This window comes from Scyliorhinus torazame, chromosome 4 (genome assembly GCF_047496885.1).
Source record: "Scyliorhinus torazame isolate Kashiwa2021f chromosome 4, sScyTor2.1, whole genome shotgun sequence".
Lineage (NCBI taxonomy): Eukaryota > Metazoa > Chordata > Chondrichthyes > Carcharhiniformes > Scyliorhinidae > Scyliorhinus > Scyliorhinus torazame.
In genome coordinates, this window is record NC_092710.1 from 346726130 (window position 1) to 346753058 (window position 26929).

The window sequence follows — 26929 nt, forward strand, 5'->3', positions numbered from 1 at the left end:
CAGACTCCGCACAGACAGTGACCCAAGCCAGAATCGAACCTGGGACCCTGGAGCTGTGAAGCAATTGTGCTGCCATGGTATACTTGATGTGTTGGGTAAGCTGGGTCTGCGAGGACTGCGTTTACTGTAGCAGCGTGAGCGACAGGCTTCCAACACTTGAAGAAATGCAACTCTATTTTATTAAACTCTCAACTATTAAACATACTTTAACTGTGGGTTGACACTATGCTGAGTTGACTGGAGACCTGAGGCTAACCTGACCAGACTATCTTATTACCACATGGTGGATGTTCTAGTTGTTGCTCAAAGGCTCTGATTGTCTCAGAGGCTGCATCCCAAGAGAGCGGGAAAACTAGTGCCCTCTGGTTTTATAGTAGCCGTGTCCTGTCTGGTGATTGGCTGCTGTGTTCTGTGTGTTCATTGGTCATCCTTTGTGTCAATCAATGTCTGTCTGTGCACCATCATATACTTGTGTGTATATTATGACATCTACCCCTTTCAAAAAATGTGTCTGTGTCAATAAATAGTGTGTGTGTGTATGAGCCTGACTATGTACAAAGTATGTGAAATGAAAATGAAATGAAATGAAATGAAAAAAATGAATGAAATGAAAATTGCTTATTGTCACAAGTAGGCTTCAAATGAAGTTACTGTGAAAAGCCCCTAGTCGCCACATTCCGGCACCTGTTCGGGGAGGCTGTTGCGGGAATTGAACCGTGTTGCTGGCCTGCCTTGGTCTGCTTTCAAAGCCAGCGATTTAGCCCTGTGCTAAACAGCCCCTATGTGAGCATATTTACATGAGTTGGAGCTTAACTATATACAGAATACCTGAACGTATTTACATGTGAAGGTGTCTAGTGCAGATAGAGTGCATACAACAAATTAGGAAGAAACAATATGTGACCTCTTGGAAGGGTGTGTCCTGAGGAAACAGCAGGCGAGGCGGTACATCACATTCAGGTGGCGAGCGAGGAAGCAGTCGCAGTGCCCGCCTATTACATCGAAGAAAAGAACCATCATGCATGCGAACAAGAAATGATCTGGGGGCCACTTGCTTGACCACCACAGCTGTGGCAGAGAGCCAATGTCAGGTAGCTGAACACGAACTCGGTCATCAGGGACCAGAGCAGGGAGATCTGTGGAGTGGGCGTCATACGCCGACTTGCATTGGGCCCGAGACAGTTGCATTCTTTGCAGGACCGGAAAATTGTCAAGGTCCGGGACGTGGATAGTTGGCACCGTCGTCCGTAATGTGCGGTTCATTAGCAGCTGTGCTGGGGACAGGCCAGCAGATAAAGGAGTCGCCCTGTAGGCGAGCAGTGCCAGGTGAAAATCTGAACCCGAATCAGCAGCTTTACACAACAGTCGTTTTACAATGTGTACCCCCTTTTCTGCTTTCCCATTTGACTGGGGGTACTGGGGGCTTGAATGGACGTGCGTGAAATTGTACCGTCGGGAAAAGTCCGTCCACTCCTGACTGAAGAAGCATGGGCCATTATCTGTCATGACCGTAAGTGGAATGCCATGACAGGCAAAGGTCTCTTTGCACGCCCTGATGACTGTTGCTGATATGAGGTCATTCAGTCTGACCACCTCGGGGTAGTTTGAAAAATAGTCCACGAGGAGGACGTAATCCCGGCCTTTTGCGTGGAAGAGATCAATGCCAACCTTGGTCCATGGGGACGACACCAGTTCATGCGGCTGTAACGTCTCTTTCGGCTGAGCCGGCTGGAACTGTTGGCACGTTGGGCAATTGAGGACTGTGTTGGCGATGTCGTGATTGATGCCTGGCCAATATACTGCCTCTCGGGCTCGCCGCTGACACTTTTACACCCCCAGGTGACCCTTGTGAAGTTGGCCGAGGACGAGCTCTCGCATACTCTGGGTATTACTATCCTATCCAGTTTCATTAGTATGCCATCGACCACTGCCAGGTCGTCTTTTATATTATAGAACTGTGGGCACTGGTCCTTCTGCCAACCATCTGTGAGATGGTGCATGACCCGTTGGAGTAAAGGATCCCTGGCCATCTCTTGACGAACCTGCACGACGCTTTGCAGGATGATTCGTCGCGCTGGAGGAGTACTGCCCCAATGCCAGCCTGGCTTGCATCGGTGGAGATCTCCGGCTCCTTGGCAGGGTCGAAAAACGCCAGGATCGGGGCCTTGGTGAGTTTCGCCTTGAGCTCACGCCACTTGCGCTCATGAGCGGGGAGCCACTTGAAGTCGGTGGGTTTTTTGACAAGATTGCGGAGAGCTGTGGTGTGAGATGCAAGGTTGGGGATAAACTTCCCAAGGAAGTTGACCATCCCTTGTCCTCCGGGGTCTTCATAGCATTGATCGCCGACACCTTATCTGTGTCTGGCTGCACACCGAACTGCGAAATATGGTCACCGAGGAACTTTATTTCTGCTTGACCGAACGAGCACTTGGCTCTGTTGAGTCGGATGCCATGTTCGTGGATCCTATGGAACACTCGCTTGAGGAGATCAATGTGTTCCTGAGGAGTTGTGGACCAGACAATGATGTCATCAACGTACACTCGCACCCCCTCGATGCCCTCCATCATTTGCTCCATTATTCGGTGGAACACCTCCGAGACGGAAATGATGCCAAAGTTGTAACAGTAACGACCAAATGGGTGTTAAAAGTGCAGAGCTTTCGACTAGATGCGTCCAACTGTATCTGCCAAAACCCCTTGGAGGCATCCAGCTTCGTAAATAACTTGGCATGAGCCATTTCGCTGGTGAGTTCTTCTCGCTTAGGGATAGGGTAGTGTTCCCTCATAATGTTACGGTTCAAATCTTTGGGGTCGATACAAATGCTAAATTCCCCTGACGGTTTTTTGACACAAACCACACAAACCATGGAGCTAACCCAGTCCGTGGGTTCCGTGACCTTAGAAATGACGCCCTGGTCCTGGGGGTCTTGCAGCTGCTGCTTGAGGCGGTCCTTGAGGGGTGCCAGCACCCGACGCGGTGCATGAACCACGGGTGTGGCATTTGGTTTCAGAAGTATCTTGTATGTGTAGGGGAGTGTGCCCATACCCTCGAAGATGCTGTGGTATCGTGCTATGATGTCATTTAATTGGGCTTGAAAGTTGGCATCTGGCGAGGTTGATGCCTCAGCGGGTGACATGGAGTGAACCCACTGCACAAGATTCAGGATTTTGCAGGCCTGAGCACGAGTAAGGAAGCTTTGTTGGACCCTACTATGTCGAAACGCAGGGTGGCCCTTGAGGAACGATGAGAAACCACAAGCTGGCATGAGCCACTGGCAGCAATGGCATTGCCATTGTAGTCAATGAGCTGGCAGGCCGATGGAAGAATGCTCGGCTTGACGCGGATGGTATCCAGGTCAGACTTCAAAATGAGGTTTGCTGAAGCGCCGGTGTCCAGCCTGAAGCGTATGCGAGACTCGTTGACCGTAAGGGTGGCACACCATTCGTCGTCTGGATCAATGCTCATCACTGGGAGTGGATTAGCCTTTTTTTTAGAAAGCATCGTATGCTTGGTGATGATGCCCACCCGGGAGGGGGATGTGAGATCCTCGGTGTCGGGATCTGGAACCATGTCGGAGTCGGAGTCTGCAACGGGTTGCTGCACTGACCGGACATTCCTGCGCTGTGGCTGGGATCGCTGTGTGGTGGGCAGTTGAGCAGATCTGCACAGGGCTGCGTAGTGGCCAAGCTTGCCACACTGGAGACAGCGTTGAGATTTTGCGGGACATTGCCGCTTTAAGTAGGCGGAGCCACAGTTGTTGCACGTCATGACGGCGACGTCAGAATGTTCTGTGCGCCACCGCGCATGCGCGGTGCGGTCGAAAGATGTGCGCACATGTGCAGTTCGATTCTCGGCCTCGCCGTAACCTCGGTCGATGCGCATCTGCGCGGGAGCCCGGAAAAGTGTGCGAAATGGCTGCCCTCATCCAGACTCAGGTCCTGGAGCTGGCCTGGCCGCGCCGTCTCTGCCGCCTTGATATGGGAGTACCGGTTATTCGCGTGCTCATGTAGGAAGCAGGTTTCAATGACGATGGCGATGGTGAGGGTGAGCTTTGAGGAGTTGCTGGCGAAGGGAATGGAATGGACCCCAAAAACGATCTAGTCGCAGATCATGGAGTCGGAAGTGGAGCCGTAGTTGCAGGATTGCCCGAGGATACGGAGATGGGTTAAGAAGGACTGGAAAGGTTCATTCTTACCCTGAAGCCTCTGCTGGAATACAGCGTTCAAAGCTCGCGTTGACTTCGATGTCACAGTGACTGTCGAACGTCAGCAGGACTGTTTGAACTTTGTCTTGTCCTCACCTTCAGCAAAGGTGAGGGAGTTAAAAATGTGGATAGCGTGGTTCCTGGCTGTAGAGAGGAAGAGAGCAATCTTTCTGGCATCCGATGCGGCCTCGAGGGCTGTGGCTTCAAGAGACAGCTGAAACTTCTGCTTAAAAATCTTCCAGTTCGCACCGAGGTTGCCGGCGATGCGGAGCGTCGTGGGAGGGTGGACGCTGTCCATTTTACCGGCAGGCTGATCGCTGGTCCATGGCAGACTATCTCAAGGTGGGTCCGTCAAACTCAAACATAACTCACTGGTGCCATGATGTGTTGGGTAAGCTGGGTCTGCGAGGACTGCGTTTACTGTAGCAGCGAGAGAGACAGGCTTCCAACATTTGAAGAAATGCAACTCTATTTTATTAAACTCTTCACTATTAAACATACTTTAACTGTGGGTTGACTGGAGACCTGAGGCTAACCTGACCAGACTATCTTACTACCACATGGTGGGTGTTCTAGTTGTTGCTCACAGGCTCTGACTGTCTCAGAAGCTGCATCCCAAGAGAGCGGGAAAACTAGTGCCCACTGGTTTTATAGTGGCCTGTCCTGTCTGGTGATTGGCTGCTGTGTTCTGTGTGTTCATGGTCATCCTTTGTGTCAATCAATGTCTGTCTGTGCACCATCATATACTTGTGTGTATGTTATGACAGCCGTGACAGGCAAGGTGTCCATAAAATGTAGGGTTGCAACCACCTCACCAATCGTGGGGGTCGACATGGGGCCGGTCGATAAAGGCAACTGGCTCAGTGCGTTGGCATTCGCTATCTGGTTTCCAGGTTTGTGCTCCAGAGAATACTCGTAGGCAGCAAGCAACAAAGCCCTGCGCTGGATCCGTGCGGAAGCAATGGGCGGTATTGGCTTAGACTCTCGGAAATGTCCCAGCAGAGGCTTATGATCAGTCACGATAGTGAAGTGGTGGCCATACACGTACTGGTGGAAGGGTTTCACCGCAATGACCATCACCAGGCCCTCCTTCTCGTATTTCTTTTCCGCTGCAGTCAATGTGCGGGAGGTGAAAGCTATCGGCCGCTCGGCCCCGTTCTCCATCTTGTGGGACAGGACGGTCCCAATACCATACGGGGATGCATCACATGTGACGAGCAAAGGCTTTCCAGGATCATAGTGGGTTAGTAACCCAGACGACGACAATTGTTGTTTTACCCGCCGGAAAGCGGTTTCTTGCGGCTGACCCCAAACTCAGGCGTGATTCTTCTTTAGCAGAAGGTGCAACGGGGCCAGCGTAGTTGCCAGATTGGGGAGGAACTTCCCGTAATTGTTTACGAGGCCGAGAAAAGAACAAAGATACGAAGTGTCAGTCGGGGCGGGGGCCTGTTGAATTGTGCGCATCTTCTCTGCGACGGGGTGCAAACCTTCGCAGTCCACCCGATAACCCAGTAGACTACTTCCTTTGCCTGAAAGACACACTTTGTGCGACATAAATGGACTCCGGCCTCTGAAAAACATCGAAGGACAGCCTCCAAATTTTCCAAATGTTGCTTCTCCGATGTCCCTGTAATCAAAACGTTGTCTATGTAGACAGCGACTCGCGGTACACCTCTCAAAATGCCCTCCATGACGCGTTGAAAAATAGTGCAGGCAGAGGATACCCCAAAGGGCAACCGTGTATATTCATACAGGCCCCGGTGTGTGTTAATCGTTACATATGGCCGGGAGGCAGGGTCCAGCTCCAATTGTAGGTAGGAGTGACTCATATCTAATTTCGTAAACGAGAGTCCGCCTGCAAGCTTCGCGTAGAGATCCTCTATGCTAGACATTGGATATCGGTTGAGCCGGGAAGACGTATTCACTGTAAGTTTATCGTCACCGCACAAGCGAACTGTGGCATCTGGCTTCATTACAGGTACAATTGGTGCTGCCCAGTCAGCTAAACGGACTGGCTTGATAATACTCAAAGTCTCCAAATGAGTGAGCTCCCCTTCTACCTTCTCGAGCAAGGCGTAAGGCACCGGGCGCACTCAGAAATAGCGCAGCCTGGCTCCTGGTTCGATTTGGATATGGGCTACGGCCCCTTTTATTTTCCCCAAACCGGGCTGGAATACATCTGGGTACCGTCCTAGCACCTCAGTCAACTCTCCAGAGCCTGTCTGGAGGATGTGCTGCCATTGCAGCTGCAAATGGCGCAACCAGTCCCGACCCAACAGGCTAGGCCCGTGGCCGCACACCACGATAAGTGGGAAATGCCCCTCCTGGCATCCATAAACAATAGGGGTCATCGTAGTGCCTGCAATGTCCAATGGTTCCCCCGTATAGGTGGCCAACGGTTAATGTAAGGGTCTGTATACTCTGCTTGATGCGGTCGAATGTCCTCTGGGCGATCATGGAGACCGCTGCGCCGGTGTCCAACTCCATCTCAAGTGGGTGACCATTGACCCGTACTGTCACCTTAATGGGGGCTACACGGGGAGCTGCCACACAATGCAACTGCAGGCAGTCGTCCTCCGTCACCACGTCCTCGGGGGTAGTCGCCGCAGGTTCATCCAAATGGAAGGTACGGCCCCTGGGCTGGCCCCAGTTTCGGTCAGAGCTACAGCGCCTCTGGCGCACCTAGGACCGGCGTCCGCGACGGGGTCAGCTCCCACAAGTCTGACATCGACATGGCTCCTCATCCATTGGTTCTGGAGAAGGCTCCCTTCGGGGAGGAATGTCCGATGGCCACTGGCGTCGATCCGGACGTCGCCTCGCTCCAGGTACCGCAGGGGTGTGGGGGGACGCTTTCGGACGGAAGGGGTTGCACCTCCATTCCCTGTAGCTCCTGCACTCCCCGTTCTGCGTTCTCTCGGGACAATATTATTTGAATGGCCTGCTGAAAAGTCAATGTTGGTTCTGCTAACAACTTTCTCTGGGTGGCCACATTGTCAATACCGCAAACCAAACGGTCGCGAAACATTTCTGACAAGGTCTCACCATAGTCACAGTACTCCGCAATGCTGCGTAGCCTGGATAGAAACTCAGCAAGTGATTCTCTTGGGGTCCTCTCAGCGGTATTAAACCGGTAACGCTGGACTATCGTGGACGGGGTTGGGTTAAAATGTTGCCCCACTAAGTTCACAAGTTCATCAAACATTTTGGTGTCCGGCACAGCTGGGTACGTAAGGCTCCTAATCACCCCAAACGTTATGCGGGCTGCAGGCGGTGAGCAATATGACCACCTGGCACTCGTTTTCGGTGATATTGTTTGCCCGGAAATAGTAACGCATCCGTTGTGCATACTGGTTCCAGCTTTCCAGCGCAGCGTCAAAAACATCCAAACGTCCATACAGAGGCATGGTGTAACAGAAAACAACTTCCAACCTGTATCCAACAAAATTCCAGGGAGGTGGCTTCAGTAATGTAGACAGCTATTCACTTTAACCCTCGTCGCCAGTTTTGTTAGGGTCGCGAAAAATCCAGCACGAGTTGAAGGATAGAAAGAAATAAAATTTATTTACAATAACATATGTATACAATAGCAGCAGCAGCAACTCCCTTGCTGTTTACTCTCCTCTAGCCGGTTCCAAACTGACCAGCTTTACGTATGCAGGGAATCTGCTAATTATTTCTCCCCCCCCCCCCCCCCCCCCCCTCATTGGGGAAGCTCATACTCCCAAAGGATTGTGGGATTGCCATTAGTCCCCAGCCAGTGGTAAGCAGGCAGGTTATAACAGTGGGGATAGACAAAGATGTCGAGGCAGAAGATAAAAGGAATGGAAATGAAGGTGATTAAGGCTAAGAAAGGTGCTGATGGTGGCACATAAAGAGATTAAAATGTGTGAATGGCAGAACAAAGGTGAGCAGTGTGCAAAGGGAAAACAGGAACAGTTGTCCCAAGTGGAGTGGAGGAGGGGAGGGGAACAATGGTGAGCGAAAAACAGATCAATGGAAAAAATAAAAATAAAAATAAATTGACAGAAATAAATTTGGGTTAAATGTGGAGGAGAAAGTTCCCAGTCTGAAGTTGGTGAACTCAATGTTGAGTCCGGAAGGCTGCAACATGCCCAATTGGAAGATGAGGTGCTGTTCCTCTAATTTGCGCTGGGCTTCACTGGAGCAATGCAGCAGGCCAAGGAGGGACATGTCGATATGAGAGCAGGATGGTGAATTGAAATGGCTAGCAACAGGAAGGTCTGGGTTTTGCTTGCAGATAGACCGGAGGTGTTCTGCAAAGCAGTGTGTGTTTGGTCTCTCCAATGTAGAGTAGACCGCATTGGGAGCAGCGAATGCAATAGACCAGATTGAAGGAGATGCATGTGAAGCGCTGCCTCACTTGAAAAGAATGTTTAGGGCCTGAGGTGGTGAGCAGAGAGGAGGTAAAGGGGCAGGTGTTACACCTTCTGCGATTGCATGGGGAAGTGCCGAGGGAGGCGGCTGAGGTGTTCGGGGTGATGGAGGAGTGGATCAGGGTATTCTGGAGGGAATGGTCACTGCAACATGCTGACAGGGGAAGTGAGAGGAAGATGTGTTTGGTGGTGGAATCATGCTGGAATTGGCTGAGGATGATTCTTTGAATGCGAAGGCTGATGAGGTGAAAAGTGAGGACAAGGGGACCCTATCCTGGTTCTGGGAGGGAGGAGAGGGGGTGAGGGCAGAGGTGCGGGAGGTGGGTTGGACACGGTTGAGAACCCTGTCGGCTACAGTGGGTGGGAAGCCATGATTAAGGAAGAATGAAGACATGTCAGCAGCACCGTTTTAGAAAGTGTCATCATCAGAACATATACGAAGGAGGCAAGGAACTGAGAGAATGGGATGGAGTCCTTACAGGTTGTGGGGTGTGAAGAGCTGTGGTCGAGATAGCTGTGGGAGTCGATAGGTTGTAATGGATAGCAGTGGACAGTCTATCCCCAGAAATTAAAATAAAAAAGAGGAAGGGAAGGGAAGTGTTGGAGATTATTATTCTCTACCTGTCTTCGCTTGCTCGATTTCGAAGGTTGTATCAAGACTCACCAGCTGCAAAATCTCAGCCTCTTCCCTTTTTCCAAGAACTTACCTCCTACACTCTGTACTTCAGAAACACTCTCCACACGATTTCTCGATTGCCTCCAATGCTGCACTTTACGGCTCACTTCCAAAACCATTTGGATTGTTCGGTTAAGAGCGTGCTGAATATCATCCAGGTTTGGCACCATAACCTGTGCACCAAAACACAATGTAAATACATCAAAAAATTACAATTGTGCATCAATGTTTCCCATCTTCAACAAGTGTTCTCCTTAACCCAACATAGCTCTGATGTAAACTCATATTTGTACTCCATTATTTCGAATCGCTTCCACTGTGTAAAAATTCAAATTGGTGTAAAGATCTTCTTGCACAGTGGTGTCAGGAATTGATTAACAGACATTGGACAAAATTCTCCATCTGGGAAAAGAAGGCCAGAAATCTCCGATTGTTGCGATTCAATTTTCCCGCCGACAGTGCAGATTCACCAATGGGAAATCCCATTGAAAATCGGAAAATAGAATCCCACCGCCAGTGAATGGCATGCGACTGAGAAACATGGCTGATGGACTGGAGAATCCCGTCGTAAGTGTCGACACTGGGACTCAATTGCGTGCGATTCGCATTCCCATTGGGGGCGCAATTTATGGAGCAATTCTTACCCGGCTTATTCTCTCTTCCAACCTCTTCTATCGGGCAGGAGGATACAAAAGTCTGTGAACCTTACTTCAGTGGTAGGGAAATTACTGGAGAGAATTCTTCGAGACAGGACCTACTCCCATTTGGAAGCAAATTATTAGTGAAGTATTAGTGAGACGCAGCATGGTTTTGTGAAGGGGAGGTCGTGTCTCACTAACTTGATAGAGTTTTTCGAGGTCACAAAGGTGATTGATGCAGGTAGGGCAGTGGATGTGGTCTATATGGACTTCAGTAAGGCCTTTGACAAGGTCCCTCATGGTAGACTAGTACAAAAGGTGAAGTCACACGGGACCAGGGGTGAGCTGGCAAGGTGGATACAGAACTGGCTAGGTCATAGAAGGCAGAGAGTAGCAATGGAAGGATGCTTTTCTAATTGGAGGGCTGTGACCAGTGGTGTTCCGCAGGGATCAGTGCTGGGACCTTTGCTGTTTGTAGTATATCTAAATGATTTGGAGGAAAATATAACTGGTCTGATTAGTAAGTTTGTGGATGACACAAAGGTTGGTGGAATTGCGGATAGCGATGAGGACTGTCAGAGGATACAGCAGGATTTAGATTGTTTGGAGACTTGGGCGGAGAGATGGCAGATGGAGTTTAATCTGGACAAATGTGAGGTCATGCATTTTGGAAGGTCTAATGCAGGTAGGGAATATACAGTGAATGGTAGAACCCTCAAGAGTATTGAAAGTCAAAGAGATCTAGGAGTACAGGTCCACAGGTCACTGAAAGGGGCAACACAGGTGGAGAAGGTAGTCAAGAAGGCATACGGCATGCTTGCCTTCATTGGCCGGGGCATTGAGTATAAGAATTGGCAAGTCATGTTGCAGCTGTATAGAACCTTAGTTAGGCCACACTTGGAGTACAGTGTTCAATTCTGGTCGCCACACTACCAGAAGGATGTGGAGGCTTTAGAGAGGGTGCAGAAGAGATTTACCAGGATGTTGCCTGGTATGGAGGGCATTAGCTATGAGGAGCAGTTGAATAAACTCGGTTTGTTCTCACTGGAACGACGGAGGTTGAGGGGCGACCTGATAGAGGTCTACAAAATTATGAGGGGCATAGACAGAGTGGATAGTCAGAGGCTTTTCCCCAGGGTAGAGGGGTCAATTACTAGGGGGCATAGGTTTAAGGTGAGAGGGGCAAGGTTTAGAGTAGATGTACGAGGCAAGTTTTTTACACAGAGGGTAGTGGGTGCCTGGAACGCGCTACCGGAGGAGGTGGTGGAAGCAGGGACGATAGTGACATTTAAGGGGCATCATGACAAATACATGAATAGGATAGGAATAGAGGGTTACGGACCCAGGAAGTGTAGAAGATTGTAGTTTAGTCGGGCAGCATGGTCGGCACGGGCTTGGAGGGCCGAAGGGCCTGTTCCTGTGCTGTACATTTCTTTGTTCTTTGTTGTTCTTTGAACACGCGCTGCCAGATTCAAAAACAGCTTCTTTCCCGCTGTACCAGCCTCCTGAATGACCCTTTTATGGACTGAACTGCTGTCTTCACACATCTTCTCTATTGAGTAGTACGACACTCCGTATGCTCGCTCGATGCTTGTGACTATGTATTTACATTGTGTATTTATCGTATGCCCTATGTTTATTCATGTATGGAACGATCTGTCTGGACTGTACGCAGAACAATACATTTCACTGTACCTTGGTACAGGTGGCAATAAATCCAATCCAATCCAATCCAATTCAGAACGTGTTAATGGGCCAGCATTCTGCCCATGTGAATCGAGAGCAATCCTCATTCTCGCTGGCATCGGATTCGCTGGGGCCAGAATTGGTGCGAGAGAGCTTGACAAGCTGGAGCGCTTCTAAGCACTCAACTCCTCAAACACTCTCATTCAAGCCAAGAAGGTGGCTCCACAAAGAGCATCATCACGCTTCGTGGACATGGAGCTTGAGAGAATGTTGGATGTGGTGGAGGAAAGGCAGTACACCCTCTTCCCCAGGGTGGGCAGGAGGTTCCTGCCCTTGGCCATCAATTGGCTTGGGCAGAGGTCTCTGAGGTGCTCAGCACGGTAATCTTTACCAGGTGGACTGACACCCAAGAAGATGAATGACCTCCTTGGGGCAGATCAGGTGAGCCACTGCCTCTGTTCCCCTGACATCACTCCTGTCCCTCACTCCTCATATCACACCCCCAATCCCATAGGGGCCAATCAAAACACACTTGCCCGATCTCCCTGACACCTGACCCTGTACCAAACCCCCAACACCTCTTTGGCAGCTGCTTTGCAAACACATGACATCAGCTACAGAGCCTTCGTGTAACTCAAAGAACAAAGAACAATACAGCACAGGAGCAGGCCCTTCAGCCATCCAAGCCTGCACCGATCACGTGTCCTATCTAGACCAACTGCCTGTATCCTTCTATACCCCGTCTGTTCATGTGCCTATCCAGATGAGTCTTAAAGGTCGCGAACGTATCTGCATCAACCACCTCACTTGGCAGTGCATTCCAGGCCACCATCACCCTCTGTATAAAAAACATCCCCCGCACATCTCCACTGAACATTTCCCCCGTCATCTTGATCTTGTGCCCCCTCGTAATTGTCATTTCCGCCCTGGGGAAAAGCTTCCAACTGTTCACCCTATCTAATCATTTTATAAACTTCAATCAGGTTGCCCCTCAGCCTCCGTCTCTCTCGGGAGAACAATCCCAGTTTATTCAATCTCTCCTCATAGCTAATACCCTCCATACCAGGCAACATCCTGGTAAACCTTTTCTGTACTCTCTCCAAAGCCTCCACATCCTTCTGGTACTGCGGTGACCAGAATAGGACACAGTATTCCAAATGTGGCCTTACCAACGTTCTATATAACTCTAACTCCGATATTCAAAAAGGGAGGTAGAGAGAAAGCAGGGAATTATAGACCAGTAAGCCTAACATCGGTAGTGGGGAAGATGCTTGAATCCATTATCAAGGACTTTAAAGCGGTACATTTAGAAAGCAGTGGCAGGATCAGTCAGAGTCAGCATGGATTTATGAAGGGAAAATCATGCTTGACAAATCTGTTGGAATTCTTTGAAGAGGTAACCAGTACAGTTGACAAGGGGGAGCCAGTAGATGTGGTATATTTCAGAAGGCGTTGGACAAAGTCCCACATAAAAGATTATTGTGCAAAATTAAAGCGCATGGGATTGGGGAAATGTATTGAGATGGATAGAAAACTGGTTGGCAGAGAGGAAACAAAGAGTAGAGATTCATGGGTACTTTTCAAATTGGCAGGCAGTAACCAGTGGGGTACCACAGGAATCGGTGCTGGGACCCCAGCTATTCACAATATATAGAACATAGAACATACAGTGCAGAAGGAGGCCATTCGGCCCATCGAGTCTGCACCGATCCACTTAAGCCCTCATTTCCACCCTATCCCCGTAACCCAATAACCCCATCAAAATCTTTTGGTCACTCAGGGCAATTTATCATGGCCAATCCACCTAACCTGCACGTCTTTGGACTGTGGGAGGAAACCGGAGCACCCGGAGGAAATCCACGCAGACATGGGGAGAATGTGCAGACTACGCACAGACAGACCCCCAGCGGGGAATCGAACCTGGGACCCTGGCGCTGTGAAGCCACAGTGCTACCGTGCTGCCCCAATATTAATGATTTAGATGAGGGAACAAAATGTAAGATCTCAAAGTTTGCAGATGATACCAAATTAGATGGGAAGGTGAATTGTGACGAGGATGCAGGGATCCTATAGCAAGATCTGGACAGGTTGGGCGAGTGGGCAAATCAATGGCAGATGCAGTATAATTTGGATAAGTGTGAGATTATTCACTTTGGCAGCAAAAACAGGAAGGCAGATTACTACTTGAATAGTTGTAAATTGGGAGAGGGGATTGTGCAGCGTGACCTGGGTGTCCTTGTGCACCATTTGCTGAAGGTAAGCATGCAGGTGCAGTAGGCGTTGTAGAAGGCGAATAGTATGTTGGCCTTCATTGCGAGAGGTTTCAAGTATAGAAGCAGGGAAGTGTTGCTGCAATTGTACAGGGCCTTGGTGAGGCCTAGAATATTGTGTGCAGTTTTGGTCTCCTTCTCTGAGGAAGGATGTTCTTGCTCTAGAGGGAGTGCAGCGAAGGTTTACCAGACTGATTCCAGGGATGGCGGGACTGTCAGATGAGGAGAGATTGACTAGGTTGGGATTGATCTCGCTGGAGTTCTGAAGAATGTGAGGGGATCTCATAGAGACTTATAAAATTCTAACAGGACTAGACAGGGTAGATGCAGGGAAGATGTTACCAATGAAGGGTGTGTCCAGAACCAGGGGTCACAGTCTCAGGATTCAGGGTAAACCATTTCGGACAGAGATAAAGATACATTTCTTCACAGAAAGAGTGGTGAGCCTGTGGAATTCATTACCACAGGAAGTGGTTGATGCTAAAACCTCAAGAGGAGGCTGGATATAGCACTTGGGGAGAATGGGATCAAAGGCTATGGGGAGAAAGCAGGATTAGGCTATTGAGTTGGATGATCAGCCATGATCGTGATGAATGGCGGAGCAGGCTCGAAGGGCCAAAAGGCCTCCTCCTGCTCCTCTCTTCTATGTATCTATGTAACTGTAACTATATAACTTGCCCCCATGTGTCTCATCATTTGCTTTATGTATTCCGTAGGGAAATACGATCTATAAGAGAAGGGTGCGGGAGAAGACAGGAGGGGACATTCCAGACCTCAGGATTCTCACCCCACCGAGCAGAGGGCAATGGCATTATCTCCAAGACAGAGATTGGCTTGTGACACGGTGGCACAGCTGTTAGCACTGCTGCCTCACAGCACCAGGGACTAGGGTTGAATTCCAGCCCTGCGTCACTGTCTGTGTGGAGTTTGTATGTTCTACCTGTGTCTGTGTGGGTTTCCTCTGGGTGATCTGGTATTCTACCACAGTCCGAAGATGTGCAGGTTAGGTGGGTTGGCCATGCTAATTTGCCCCTTAGTGTCCAAAAGGTTAGGTGGACGTATTGGGTTACGGGGATAGGGTGTGGAGTGGGCCTAAGTAGGGTTCTTTTACAGTGAGTTTGTGAAGACTCGATGAGCCAAATGGCTTCCTTCTGCACTGTCGTGATTCTATGATTCTATTCTATGATTCGAACCAAGTGAGCCCCAAATCCAAAATGACGTCTCGATAGCAAGTCCAAGTCCCCAACACCACTCCTTCCCAAGACCCAACTTGCGTCTTGTCTTTTATCTGGCAGGGTCACCACCTGACCATGCCAGCCCATCTGGGGTACCTCGACCCCAGCCACAACCCCAGCACACCCCACGGAGGCCCAGTCCAGGAGTGATAACCACTTCCCGGCACTGCATTCACCTGCACCCTCCACCATTGCAGGCACCATCAACTCAGTGGGGTATTTTAGTGAAGAGGCTCCTGGGTCACATATGCTGCAGCATATCAGGCGGAGGTAGGAGCTCGCAAGGGAGCAGACAGTCTGTTGCTTCACAGCGCACGGTCCCAGGTTCGATTCACGGCTTGGGTCACTGTCTGTGCAGAGTCTGCACGTTCTCCCTGTGTCTACGTGGGTTTCTCCGTGTGTTCCGGTTTCCTCCCACAGGTCCCGAAAGAAGTGCTGCAAGGTGATTTGGGCATTCTGAATTCTCCCTCTGCGTACCCGAACCGGCGTCGGAACGTGGCGGCTAGGGGCTTTTCACAGTAACTTCATTGCAGTGTTAATGTAAACCTACTTGTGACAATAAAGATTATTATAAGTACCCTAAAAGTATGTCTTTCGGGACTTGTGGGAGGAATCTGGAGCACCCAGAGGAAACCCACGTAGACACAGGGAGAACGTACAGACTCCGCACAAACAGTTACCCAAACTGAGAATCGAATCCAGGTCCCTGTTGCCCACTTCAGACCAGAAAGGAAGGCAGTGGGGGTGGAAGTGAGAATGGGAAGCTTAGGTGTTACCACTGTAATAAGCTGGGACATTTCTGTTCAGCTTGTTGGAAGTTACATGGAAAGCCCATGGCCCTAGTGAGGGTTTGGGAGGAGGATTCTGAGGAGGGAGCGAAAGTGGAGAATGCTTTGGTGCAGGTGATAGCATTAACTGGACTGAGGAGACCCAAGGTGAGCCCTGCTGTGGGAGCAGGAGTAAAGAATGAGGTAGATCTGAGATATGTCAGTTTTGTGTCTGAGAAGAAAGTCGCTCCATTTTCCTTGACAGAATTAGCCAAACCCATAACAATTTTAAAAGATAAGGGGCTATTCAAACCCGTATGCTGGAGAAGGATTTGGTTTTTCCACCAGAGAGCTTAGTGAAAGCTGAGGTATTTGTGAATGGGATATGGGATGGGTGGAGGTTGTATCCCAGTTCCATTGTATAAAGTGCAGTTGGAGCGAGATTTAGTGTCAGGTCCAGTCGTTGTTGGAGTGGCTAGGGAATTCCCAGTGCAAGGAAATAGGGAATGATTTATCGGGAGTGAAGATTGTAGTTGCACACATGATGACAGAGAGTCCGAAGGAAATACTGCAGTTAACACCTGAAATACCGACAGTAGGGCATGTGGGAGCTAGGAAAGTTCATTGGACAATAGACGGCTCAGAGAAAGAGATGTTGAAAGGCTGTTGAGCATGTTTCATGTTACTCTGGTGGTGACCTAGTTCCCGCCCATTTTCAGACTGAAGGTGCTCGTAAGGATGAAGAATTAGACAAGAGTCTTGACTTTGAGTTCGGTTCTGATTATGAGGTGCTGGTAAACAGTTGTCACAAGAGTATTGGTAAGGAGGAGGAGTCAGACGACAGTCTTGACTTTTACCTCTGGTCTGACTGTAATGTGATGACAGACAGTTGTTCTTGAGTAGACCTGTCGCCAATTGAACTTGGAACTCTGGTGAACAATTCCTCCAAAGTTAATAAAGGAGTTAGCAACCCAGAGGAAGAGGATGAATTGGACTTGCCAAAATGTAATTTGTTACCGTCTCTCACAAGAAACCCATTGCCACTCTCTCCAGGTGAAAGAATTTCTCAGAGTAGGCTTGCTACAAAAAAACTATACCTGACTGCACAGCCCCTGTTAGTCAGGACGAGCACAGTAAGGACTGGGGAGTTCAAGGACTTGGGATACCATGCGAGCGGCTGGTTGACCCACACCTTTAGAATATTTACAGAATCTCTTCAAGGTAGCAGAGGTAACTAGGCAGGAAACTTAAGTAATGGGCCATCATTTCCTTTCGAGAGTTAAGGGGAATGTGGATTGCGAATTCTGTAGTGGTTCTACAGCCACAGAGGACAGGAAAACTCAATTTGTTCATAGAGTCAATGATGTCCCATACTCTGACTCTGAAAATGGAGGTGCAGGTGGTGGTTACGAAAACTCCGATGAGGAGGTGAAAGTTGTAATCCAAGGAATAGTATCTGTCGAGGCAATCAACCCTAAAAGAAGCGACCCTTCTGCGGCTCATGTTTCTGAAGATGGCCTTGCAAAGGCCAAGAGAGAATGTAAAGCAGGTGGGGCTGAAGAGAGTTTAGTAGTTAATAGTGAACCCATTACTTCATTCAGTGTTGATAATCCTACATACAGTCTAGTTGTAAGAAACGCTTAAACGTTGGGCAAACGTTCAGCAGACAATTAAGATAGACTGTTCGGGTTATATGAGGGAGAGCAAGTGCCAAAGGAGTGTAGACGAAGTTGTAGGGAAGTACCAGGGGTCACCCAATTCACTACTCACGATGGGAACCTCAAACCTTTTGAGCCACCAAAGCCACCTCTGTTTCGACTACAACCACAGAGACTGGCTCAGTTCGAAACTGAGGAGTGCTGAATGTAGGACATGTTGTAGGAACAAAAACCCAGGACTCAGAGTTTTCTGCCAAAGTCATTATTGCAATCGTTTGTTGAAAGGACTGGATATATATGGGGAATGAATAGGGGAGGGATGTCGGACAAAGCCACGTCCTATGTGAAGCAGGCGAGGTTGAGGGCCTCCCTGGCCCCTCGGGCATGCCGGACCCTTGCTATCACTGCCACCTGTTCTCCGTCCTCTGGCTGGTCCCACAGGTCCACCCCGGGCTGCCTCCTCCTCTGGTCCGACTCCTCCTTGTTCCCCCCCCCCCTCGGAGGTGGCCGCATGTTCTTCCTCCTCCACCTCCAGCACTTCACCCTGCTGCTGTGCCAGGTTGTGAAGGGCACAGCAGACCACTACAAAGTGGGTGAGCGTCTGGGGGGTTACTTCAATGCACCACCAGAGCGGTCGAGGCAGTGGAATCACATTTTTAGCAGTCCGATGCACCACCGCTCAATGACAACCCGGTTGGCCGCATGGGCCTCGTTATATCAGCTTTCTGCATCGGTTATCGGCCTCTGTACTGGCATCGTCAGCCAGTTACTCCTTATCCCTAAGAGCCAACCATCCTGGGGTGTCCCTCAAAGATGCTGGGGATCTGCGATTGCCTCAGAATGTGACTGTCATGCACTCTACCAGGAAGGGTGCACATGCGTGCATGATCGGCATGTGGTAGTTGCACATGAGTTAGATATTCAGGGAGCGGAACCCCTTCCTGTTAATGAAGGGTACTCCCGGACTGCCTGGTGAAAGCAAGGCGACATGCGTGCCATCTGTTACCGCCTGGATCTGGGGCATCCCAGGGATGGCAGAGAATCTTGCTGCCCGGGAATCCTGTTGAGCTTGGTCGAGGTCAAAGTTTACATAGTTAGCTGCCTGGGCGAACAGGGCATCCGTGACTTCACAGATGCACTTGTGGACTGTTGGTTGGGAAATGCTACACAAGTCCCAGCTCGAGACCTGGATTGATCCTGAGGCATAAACGATCAGAGCTTGACAGCCACAGGAAGAGGGTATCCTCCTCCAAGTGGAGGCCACACTTAGTTAGGCCACACTTGGAGTATAGTGTTCAATTCTGGTCGCCACACTACCAGAAGGATGTGGAGGCTTTAGAGAGGGTGCAGAAGAGATTTACCAGAATGTTGCCTGGTATGGAGGGCATTAGCTATGAGGAGCGGTTGAGCGGTTCTCACTGGAACGAAGGAGGTTGAGGGGAGACCTGATAGAGGTATACAAAATTATGAGGGGCATAGACAGAGTGGATAGTCAGAGGCTTTTCCCCAGGGTAGAGGGGTCAATTACTAGGGGCATAGGTTTAAGGTGAGAGGGGCAAGGTTTAGAGTAGATGTACGAGGCAAGTTTTTTACGCAGAGGGTAGTGGGTGCCTGGAACTCGCTACCGGAGGAGGTGGTGGAAGCAGGGACGATAGTGACATTTAAGGGGCATCTTGACAAATACATGAATAGGATGGGAATAGAGGGATACGGACCCAGGAAGTGTAGAAGATTGTAGTTTAGTCGGGCAACATGGTCGGCACGCGCTTGGAGGGCCGAAGGGCCTGTTCCTGTGCTGTACATTTCTTTGTTCTTTGTTCTTTGTTTGTGGTGCAAAGTCCGAAAGGATGTGGCACGGGTGCCTCACCATCCCCTCCTGCGGCACATGATGTCCTTCATTATGGGCAGCATGGTGGGACAATGGTTAGCACTGCCGCCTCGCAGCGCCAAGGACCCAGGTTCAATTCTGGCCTTGGGTGTCTGTCTGTGTGGAGTTTGCACTTTCTCCTTCTGTCTGCATAGGTTTCTTCCGGGTGCTCCTGTTTCCTCCCACATTCCAAAGATGTACAGGTTAGCTAGGTTTACAGGATTGGGCAAGGGAATGGGCCGAGGCACGGTGCTCCTTCAGAGGGTTGGTGTAGATTCAATGGGACGAATAGCTTCCTTCTGCATTGTTGGAATTCTATCTATTTGAAAGACCAGTGATGCCTACACACCTTGAGCCGTCGCCGGCCTCATCCTGTTAAAATTTTGGCCGCTGCCTCTGTGGTGTTGCTGCCTTCAGGGTTTGGGCAGACTGTCAAGGCCTGACAGGCTGATTAGAATGTGAGGCTTTAACAATTGCCTGCTTCATGGCATGTGTAGCCACAGGAATCCAATTGGGAGATGTGAAGTGCTCACATTGCCATAATTGCCAATTCCCCATTAGCAATATCCTGCAGCCACCATGGTCAATGGGAGTTAAAGTGATCAGCCCTGTCTTACCACGAACGGGGCTCTGCCAAAGGGTTGATCGATGCGACGGACAGGCAGCGGCTGGGGCAGCCCTCGTTATGGGTATACGGTGCCCGCGTGATCGCTCGCTTGGGAAGCAGTTAGATCATAGTTGGCCATTTGGTAGGGAGTCTTTCCCATGAATGGGATGGAGATTGGTTTTAATTGGTGATTATTGGTTTCTCGCCATGCCGCAGCGGGATCCTTATCTCGCAAACGGGAGCGGGCCGGCTATATCGGAAACCGATCAGTGCCCAGCGTGGTTCTCGATTTCGGCTTCTCCTACTATCTAACTGGCCCGCTTGCTCTCTCGACCGGTGCGACATGGCTGGTAGAACATGCCCAGAGTACAAAGCATAAATTACATTGACTGCAGGGTTAAATTCAACCAGGGGATATGACATGCTAGCTGTTATTGAGACATGGCAACAAGATGGTCAAGACTGGGAACTGAACATACCAAGTAATAAGGTGAACAAGAAAGGGTCATTATAAGGGATGTAATGAGAGTCAAACAGGTAGTGATAGAATTACTCTTGGCTAGGATTAAGAAACATAAATGATTAAGACTGATAGCACATGTGTGTGTGGACCCCTATTAACCATTGTGAAGTGGCAAAATATATAACTGGAAAGACTAGATAAGCATGTAGCACAAACAGGGTGCTCAATGATGGATTTTAATGTTCATTTGGATTGGGAAGAGATTTCTTGAGTAGCACCTTCCCTAACCTTTTTCCACATGACTCCATTTTGAGACCGGAGTCTATGTGACCCCAGAGTGAAAGTTTAGGCCATACGAGAGTTGTTAAACGGGGGTCAGGCTTCCTGATTATTACTGCGTTAGATTCCTGATTATTTATGTTCCCAATTGCTGGTGCACAAGATTATTAATATGTTAATATATTGATTATTAATGTAGTAATATTCGGAGTCTTAAAGTACGAGGATTCTGATTATGAATGGAATTGGGATCTGAGCATTGATGCATTAGAATCCTTATTTCTTATATAATAGGATTCTGATAATGATGCAATATTATTGTGATTATTGAAGAAATCAACTTTCTACAAAAGGACCCAGACACCTATCTTTTTTACAAGATTTTCTGCAGCAGCAATTGAGCCAAAGAGATCAAACATTGGGTCACCTCCAACAACAAAAATCTCAAGCATTTAAAAAGCCTTCACATAGAGTCATAGAGGTTTACAGCAGGGAAACAGGCCCTTTGGCCCAGCCTATCCATGCCGCCCAGTTTTTACAACTAAGCTAGTCCCAATTGCCCGCATTTGGCCCACATCCCTCTATACCCATCTTTCCCATATAACTGTCTAAATGCTTTTTAAAAAACAAAATTGTACCCGCCTCTACAACTGCCTCTGGCAGCTCGTTCCAGACACTCACCATCCTCTGTGTTAATAGATTGTCCCTTTGGACCCTTTTGTATCTCTTCCCTCCCTCACCTTAAACCGATGCCCTCTAGTTTTAGACTCCCCTACCTTTGGGAAAAGATGGTGATTATCTACCTTATCTATGCCCCTCATTATTTTATAGATCTCCATAAGATCACCCCTCAGCCTCCTATGCTCCAGGGAAAAAAGTCACAGTCTATCCAGTATCTCCTTATAACGCAAATCATCGAGTCCCGGTAGCATCCTAATAAATCTTTTCTGTACTCTTTCTAGTTTAATAATATCCTTTCTATAATAGGGTGGCCAGAACTGTACACATTATTCTAAGTGTGGCCTTATTAATGTCTTGTACAACTTCAGCTAAATGGCCCAACTCCTGTATTCAATATCTGTCAGAAATAACTCTGAGGTCCAGGGCAACCATTGCTTCTAGTACTAGTAGAGATATTATTAGATTGGAAGATAGCACATGTGTGTGGTTTGCACTGAGTGCTGAATTTGATGCATTTGAGTGCTATAGTGAGAGTTTGGTGACTGAGGGAGTGCTGAATTTGGTGCATTTGAGTGCTATAGTGAGAGTTTGGTGACTGAGGGAGTGCTGAATTTGGTGCATTTGAGTGCTATAGTGAGAGTTTGGTGACTGAGGGAGTGCTGCATTTGGTGCATTTGAGTGCTCTAGTGAGAGTTTGGTGACTGAGGGAGTTAGGTGAGGAGGGAGTAAGGTGCTCCTTTCATTTTGTTTCCTATATTTCCGCAAAGAGCGAGAAGGAAGCCAGGGATTTACAGAGAGTGCAGCTGACTGGGAGCAGAGTCTGAGGGCAGAGTTCCAGTTGGTCCACAGGGCAGCTATATTCTGTAAGGTAAGAGGGGATGGAGGCTAGGCCAGTTGCATGCTCCTCCTGTAGGATGTGGGTGGTGAGGGATACCACAGCGGTGTCCCCGCTGACTATACCTGCGGGAAGTGCACCCAATTCCAGCTCCTCAAAGACCGTGTTAGGGAACTGAAGCTGAAGCTGGATAAACTCCGGATCATCCGGGAGGCAGAGGGGGTGATAGAGAAGAGTTACAGGGAGGTAACCACACCCAAGGTACAGGACAAGAGTAGCTGATTTACAGTCGGGGGAAAGAAAACAAACAGGCAGACAGTGCAGGGATCCCTCGTGGCCGTTTCCCTTCAAAACAAGTATACCGTTTTAGATGCTGTTGGGGGGGATGACCTACCAGGGGAAGGCCCTAGCGGCCAGGTCTCTGGCACTGAGTCTGGCTCTGGGGCTCAAAGGGAAGGGGGGAGAATAGAAAAGCAATAGTAGTAGAAGATTCAATGGTTAGGGGAATAGATAGGAGATTCTGTGGTCGCGAGCGAGACTCCCGGAAGGTATGTTGCCTCCCGGGTGCCAGGGCCAGGGATGTCTCGGAGCGTGTCTTCAGGATCCTTAAGGGGGAGGGGGAGCATCCAGAAGTCGTGGTGCACATTGGTACCAACGACGTAGGTAGGAAAAGGGGTGTGGATGTAATAAACGAGTTTAGTGAGCTAGGCTGGAAGTTAAAAGTCAGAACAGACAGAGTTGTCATCTCTGGTTTGTTGCCGGTGCCACGTGATAGCGAGGCTAGGAATAGGGAGAGAGTGCAGCTGAACACGTGGCTGCAGGAATGGTGTAGGAGGGAGGGCTTCAGGTATTTGGATAATTGGAGCACATTCTGGGGAAGGTGGGACCTGTACAAACAGGACGGGTTGCATCTGAACCAGAGGGGCACCAATATCTTGGGAGGGAGGTTTTCTAGTACTCTACGGGAGGGTTTAAACTAATTTGGCAAGGGAATGGGAACCGGATTTGTAGTCCAGCAACTAAGGTAGCCGATATTCAGGACGCCAAAGCGTGTAGTGAGGCAGTGGGGAAGGGAACACCGACAAAGGAGAGTACTTGCAGGCACGGAGATGGATTGAAGTGTGTATACTTCAACGCAAGAAGCATCAGGAATAAGATGGGTGAACTTAAGGCATGGATCGGTACTTGGGACTACGATGCGGTGGCCATCACGGAAACTTGGATAGAAGAGGGGCAGAAATGGTTGTTGGAGGTCCAAGGTTATAGATGTTTCAATAAGATTTGGGAGGGTGGTAAAATAGGTGGGGGGCGGTGGCATTGTAAATTAGAGATAGTATAACAGCTGCAGAAAGGCAGTTCGAGGAGTATCTGCCTACTGAGGTAGTATGGGTTGAAGTCAGAAATAGGAAAGGAGCAGTCACCTTGTAGGGAGTTTTCTATAGGCCCCCCAATAGTAGCAGAGATGTGGAGGAACAGATTGGGAAACAGATTTTGGAAAGGTGCAGAAGTCACAGGGTAGTAGTCATGGGTGACTTCAACTTCCCAAACATTGAGTGGAAACTCTTTAGATCAAATAGTTTGGATGGGGTGATGTTTGTGCAGTGTGCCCAGGAAGCTTTTCTAACACAGTATGTAGATTGTCCGACCAGAGGGGAGGCAATATTAGATTTGGTACTTGGTAATGAACCAGGGTAAGTGATAGATTTGTTAGTGGGGGAGCATTTTGGAGATAGTGACCACAATTCTGTGACTTTCACTTTGGTAATGGAGAGGGATAGGTGCGTGCAACAGGGCAAGGTTTACAATTGGGGGAAGGGTAAATACGATGTTGTCAGACAAGAATTGAAGTGCATAAGTTGGGAACATAGGCTGTCAGGGAAGGACACAAGTGAAATGTGGAACTTGTTCAAGGAACAGGTACTACGTGTCCTTGATATGTACGTCCCTGTCAGGCAGGGAAGAGATGGTCGAGTGAGGGAACCATGGTTGACAAGAGAGGTTGAATGTCTTGTTAAGAGGAAAAAGGAGACTTATGTAAGGCTGAGGAAACAAGGTTCAGACAGGGTGCTGGAGGGATACAAGATAGCCAGGAGGGAACTGAAGAAAGGGATTAGGAGAGCTAAGAGAGGGCATGAACAATCTTTTGCAGGTAGGATCAAGGAAAACCCCAAGGCCTTTTACACATATGTGAGAAATATGAGAATGACTAGAGCGAGGGTAGGTCCGATCAAGGACAGTAGCGAGAGATTGTGTATTGAGTCTGAAGAGATAGGAGAGGTCTTGAACGAGTACTTTTCTTCTGTATTTACAAATGAGAGGGGCCATATTATTGGAGAGAACAGTGTGAAACAGACTGGTAAGCTCGAAGAAATACTTGTTAGGAAGGAAGATGTGTTGGGCATTTTGAAAAACTTGAGGATAGACAAGTCCCCCGGGCCTGACGGGATATATCCAAGGATTCTATGGGAAGCAAGAGATGAAATTGCAGAGCCGTTGGCAATGATCTTTTCGTCCTCACTGTCAACAGGGGTGGTACCAGGGGATTGGAGAGTGGCGAATGTCGTGCCTTGTTCAAAAAAGGGATTAGGGATAACCCTGGGAATTACAGGCCAGTTAGTCTTACTTCGGTGGTAGGCAAAGTAATGGAAAGGGTACTGAAGGATAGGATTTCTGAGCATCTGGAAAGACACTGCTTGATTAGGGATAGTCAGCACGGATTTGTGAGGGGTAGGTCTTGCCTTACAAGTCTTATTGAATTCTTTGAGGAGATGACCAAGCATGTGGATGAAGGTAAAGCAGTGGATGTAGTGTACATGGATTTTAGTAAGGCATTTGATAAGGTTCCCCATGGTAGGCTTCTGCAGAAAGTAAGGAGGCATGGGATAGTGGGAAATTTGGCCAGTTGGATAACGAACTGACTAACCGATAGAAGTCAGAGAGTGGTGGTGGATGGCAAATATGCAGCCTGGATCCCAGTTACCAGTGGCGTACCACAGGGATCAGTTATGGGTCCTCTGCTGTTTGTGATTTTCATTAATGACTTGGATGAGGGAGTTGAAGGGTGGGTCAGTAGATTTGCAGACGATACGAAGATTGGTGGAGTTGTGGATAGTGAGGAGGGCTGTTGTCGGCTGCAAAGAGACATAGATAGGATGCAGAGCTGGGCTGAGAAGTAGCAGATGGAGTTTAACCCTGAAAAGTGTGAGGTTGTCCATTTTGGAAGGACAAATATGAATGCGGAATACAGGGTTAATGGTAGAGTTCTTGGCAATGTGGAGGAGCAGAGAGATCTTGGGGTCTATGTTTATACATCTTTGAAAGTTGCCACTCAAGTGGATAGAGCTGTGAAGAAGGCCTATGGTGTGCTAGCGTTCATTAACAGAGGGATTGAATTTAAGAGCCGTAAGGTGATGATGCAGCTGTACAAAACTTTGGTCAGGCCACATTTGGAGTACTGTGTACAGTTCTGGTCGCCTCATTTTAGGAAGGATGTGGAAGTTTTGGAAAAGGTGCAAAGGAGATTTACCAGGACGTTGCCTGGAATGGAGAGTAGGTCTTACGAGGAAAGGTTGAGGGTGCTAGGCCTTTTCTCATTAGAACGGAAAAGGATGAGGGGCGACTTGATAGAGGTTTATAAGATGATCAGGGGAATAGATAGAGTAGACAGTCAGAGACTTTTTCCTCAGGTGGCACAAAATTCCGGCCTCAAGTGACTGTTTGTGTGGAGTAAATGAGTATTTTTCTGATTGTCAGGCAATGACTAGTAGGGTACTGCAGAGATATGTGCTAGGACCCCAACTGTTCACATTATATATTAATGATTTGGACGAGGGAACTAAATGTATTATCGACAAATTTGCAGATGATACAAAGTTGGGTGTGAGGGTGAGCTGTAAGGAGGATGCAGAGATGCTTCAGCGTGATTTGGACAGGCTGCCTGAGTGGGCATATGCATGTCAGATGCAGTGTAATGTGGATAAATATGAGGTTATCCACTTCAGTGGCAATAATAGGAAGGCAGATATTATTTGAATGGGTGTAAATTGAGAGATGTGGATATTCAACAGGACCGTGGGGTCCTCGTGCGTCAGTTGCTGAAAGTAGGCACGCAGGTACAGCAGACAGTAAAGATTAGCGAGAAAATTTGAGTATAGGAATAGTGATGTTTTACTGCAATTGGATAGGGTGTTGAAGAGGCACATGTGGAGTAGTGTGTGCAGTTTTGGTGTCTTTATCTGAGAAAGGATGTTCTTGCTGTGGAGGGAGTGCAGCGAAGGTTTACCAAGCTGATTCCTGGGAGAGCGGGACTGTCATATGATGAGAGACTAAATCGGTTAGGATTATGTTCATTGACGTTTAGAAGAGTGAGAGGAGATCTCATAGAAACATATAAAATTCCAACAGGATTAGACAGGGTGGATTCAGAAAGAATGTTCCTGATGGTGGGGTAGTCCAGAACTAATAATAATAATAATCACTTATTGTCACAAGTAGGCTTCAAAGAAGTTACTGTGAAAAGCCCCGAGTCGCCACATTCCGGCGCCTGTTTGGGGAGGCCGGTATGGGAATTGAACCTGCACTGGTGGCCTTGTTCTGCATTACAAACCAGCTGTTTAGTCCACTGTGCTGAACCAGCCCCTGACTCGGGGTCATAGTTTGAGAATAAGA

General features: G+C 48.7%; 1 protein-coding gene across 1 annotated transcript in view; it reads right to left on the reverse strand.

The window, feature by feature from the left end:
• The window catches only part of LOC140411508 (dynein axonemal heavy chain 8-like), a 2059122-nt gene that overhangs the window by 1183010 nt on the left and 849183 nt on the right, over positions 1-26929 (reverse strand). Inside the window, exon 25 of the mRNA XM_072500594.1 lies at positions 9307-9448. Coding sequence (XP_072356695.1) covers positions 9307-9448 — 142 coding nt within the window. The remainder of the gene's footprint in view (positions 1-9306; positions 9449-26929) is intronic.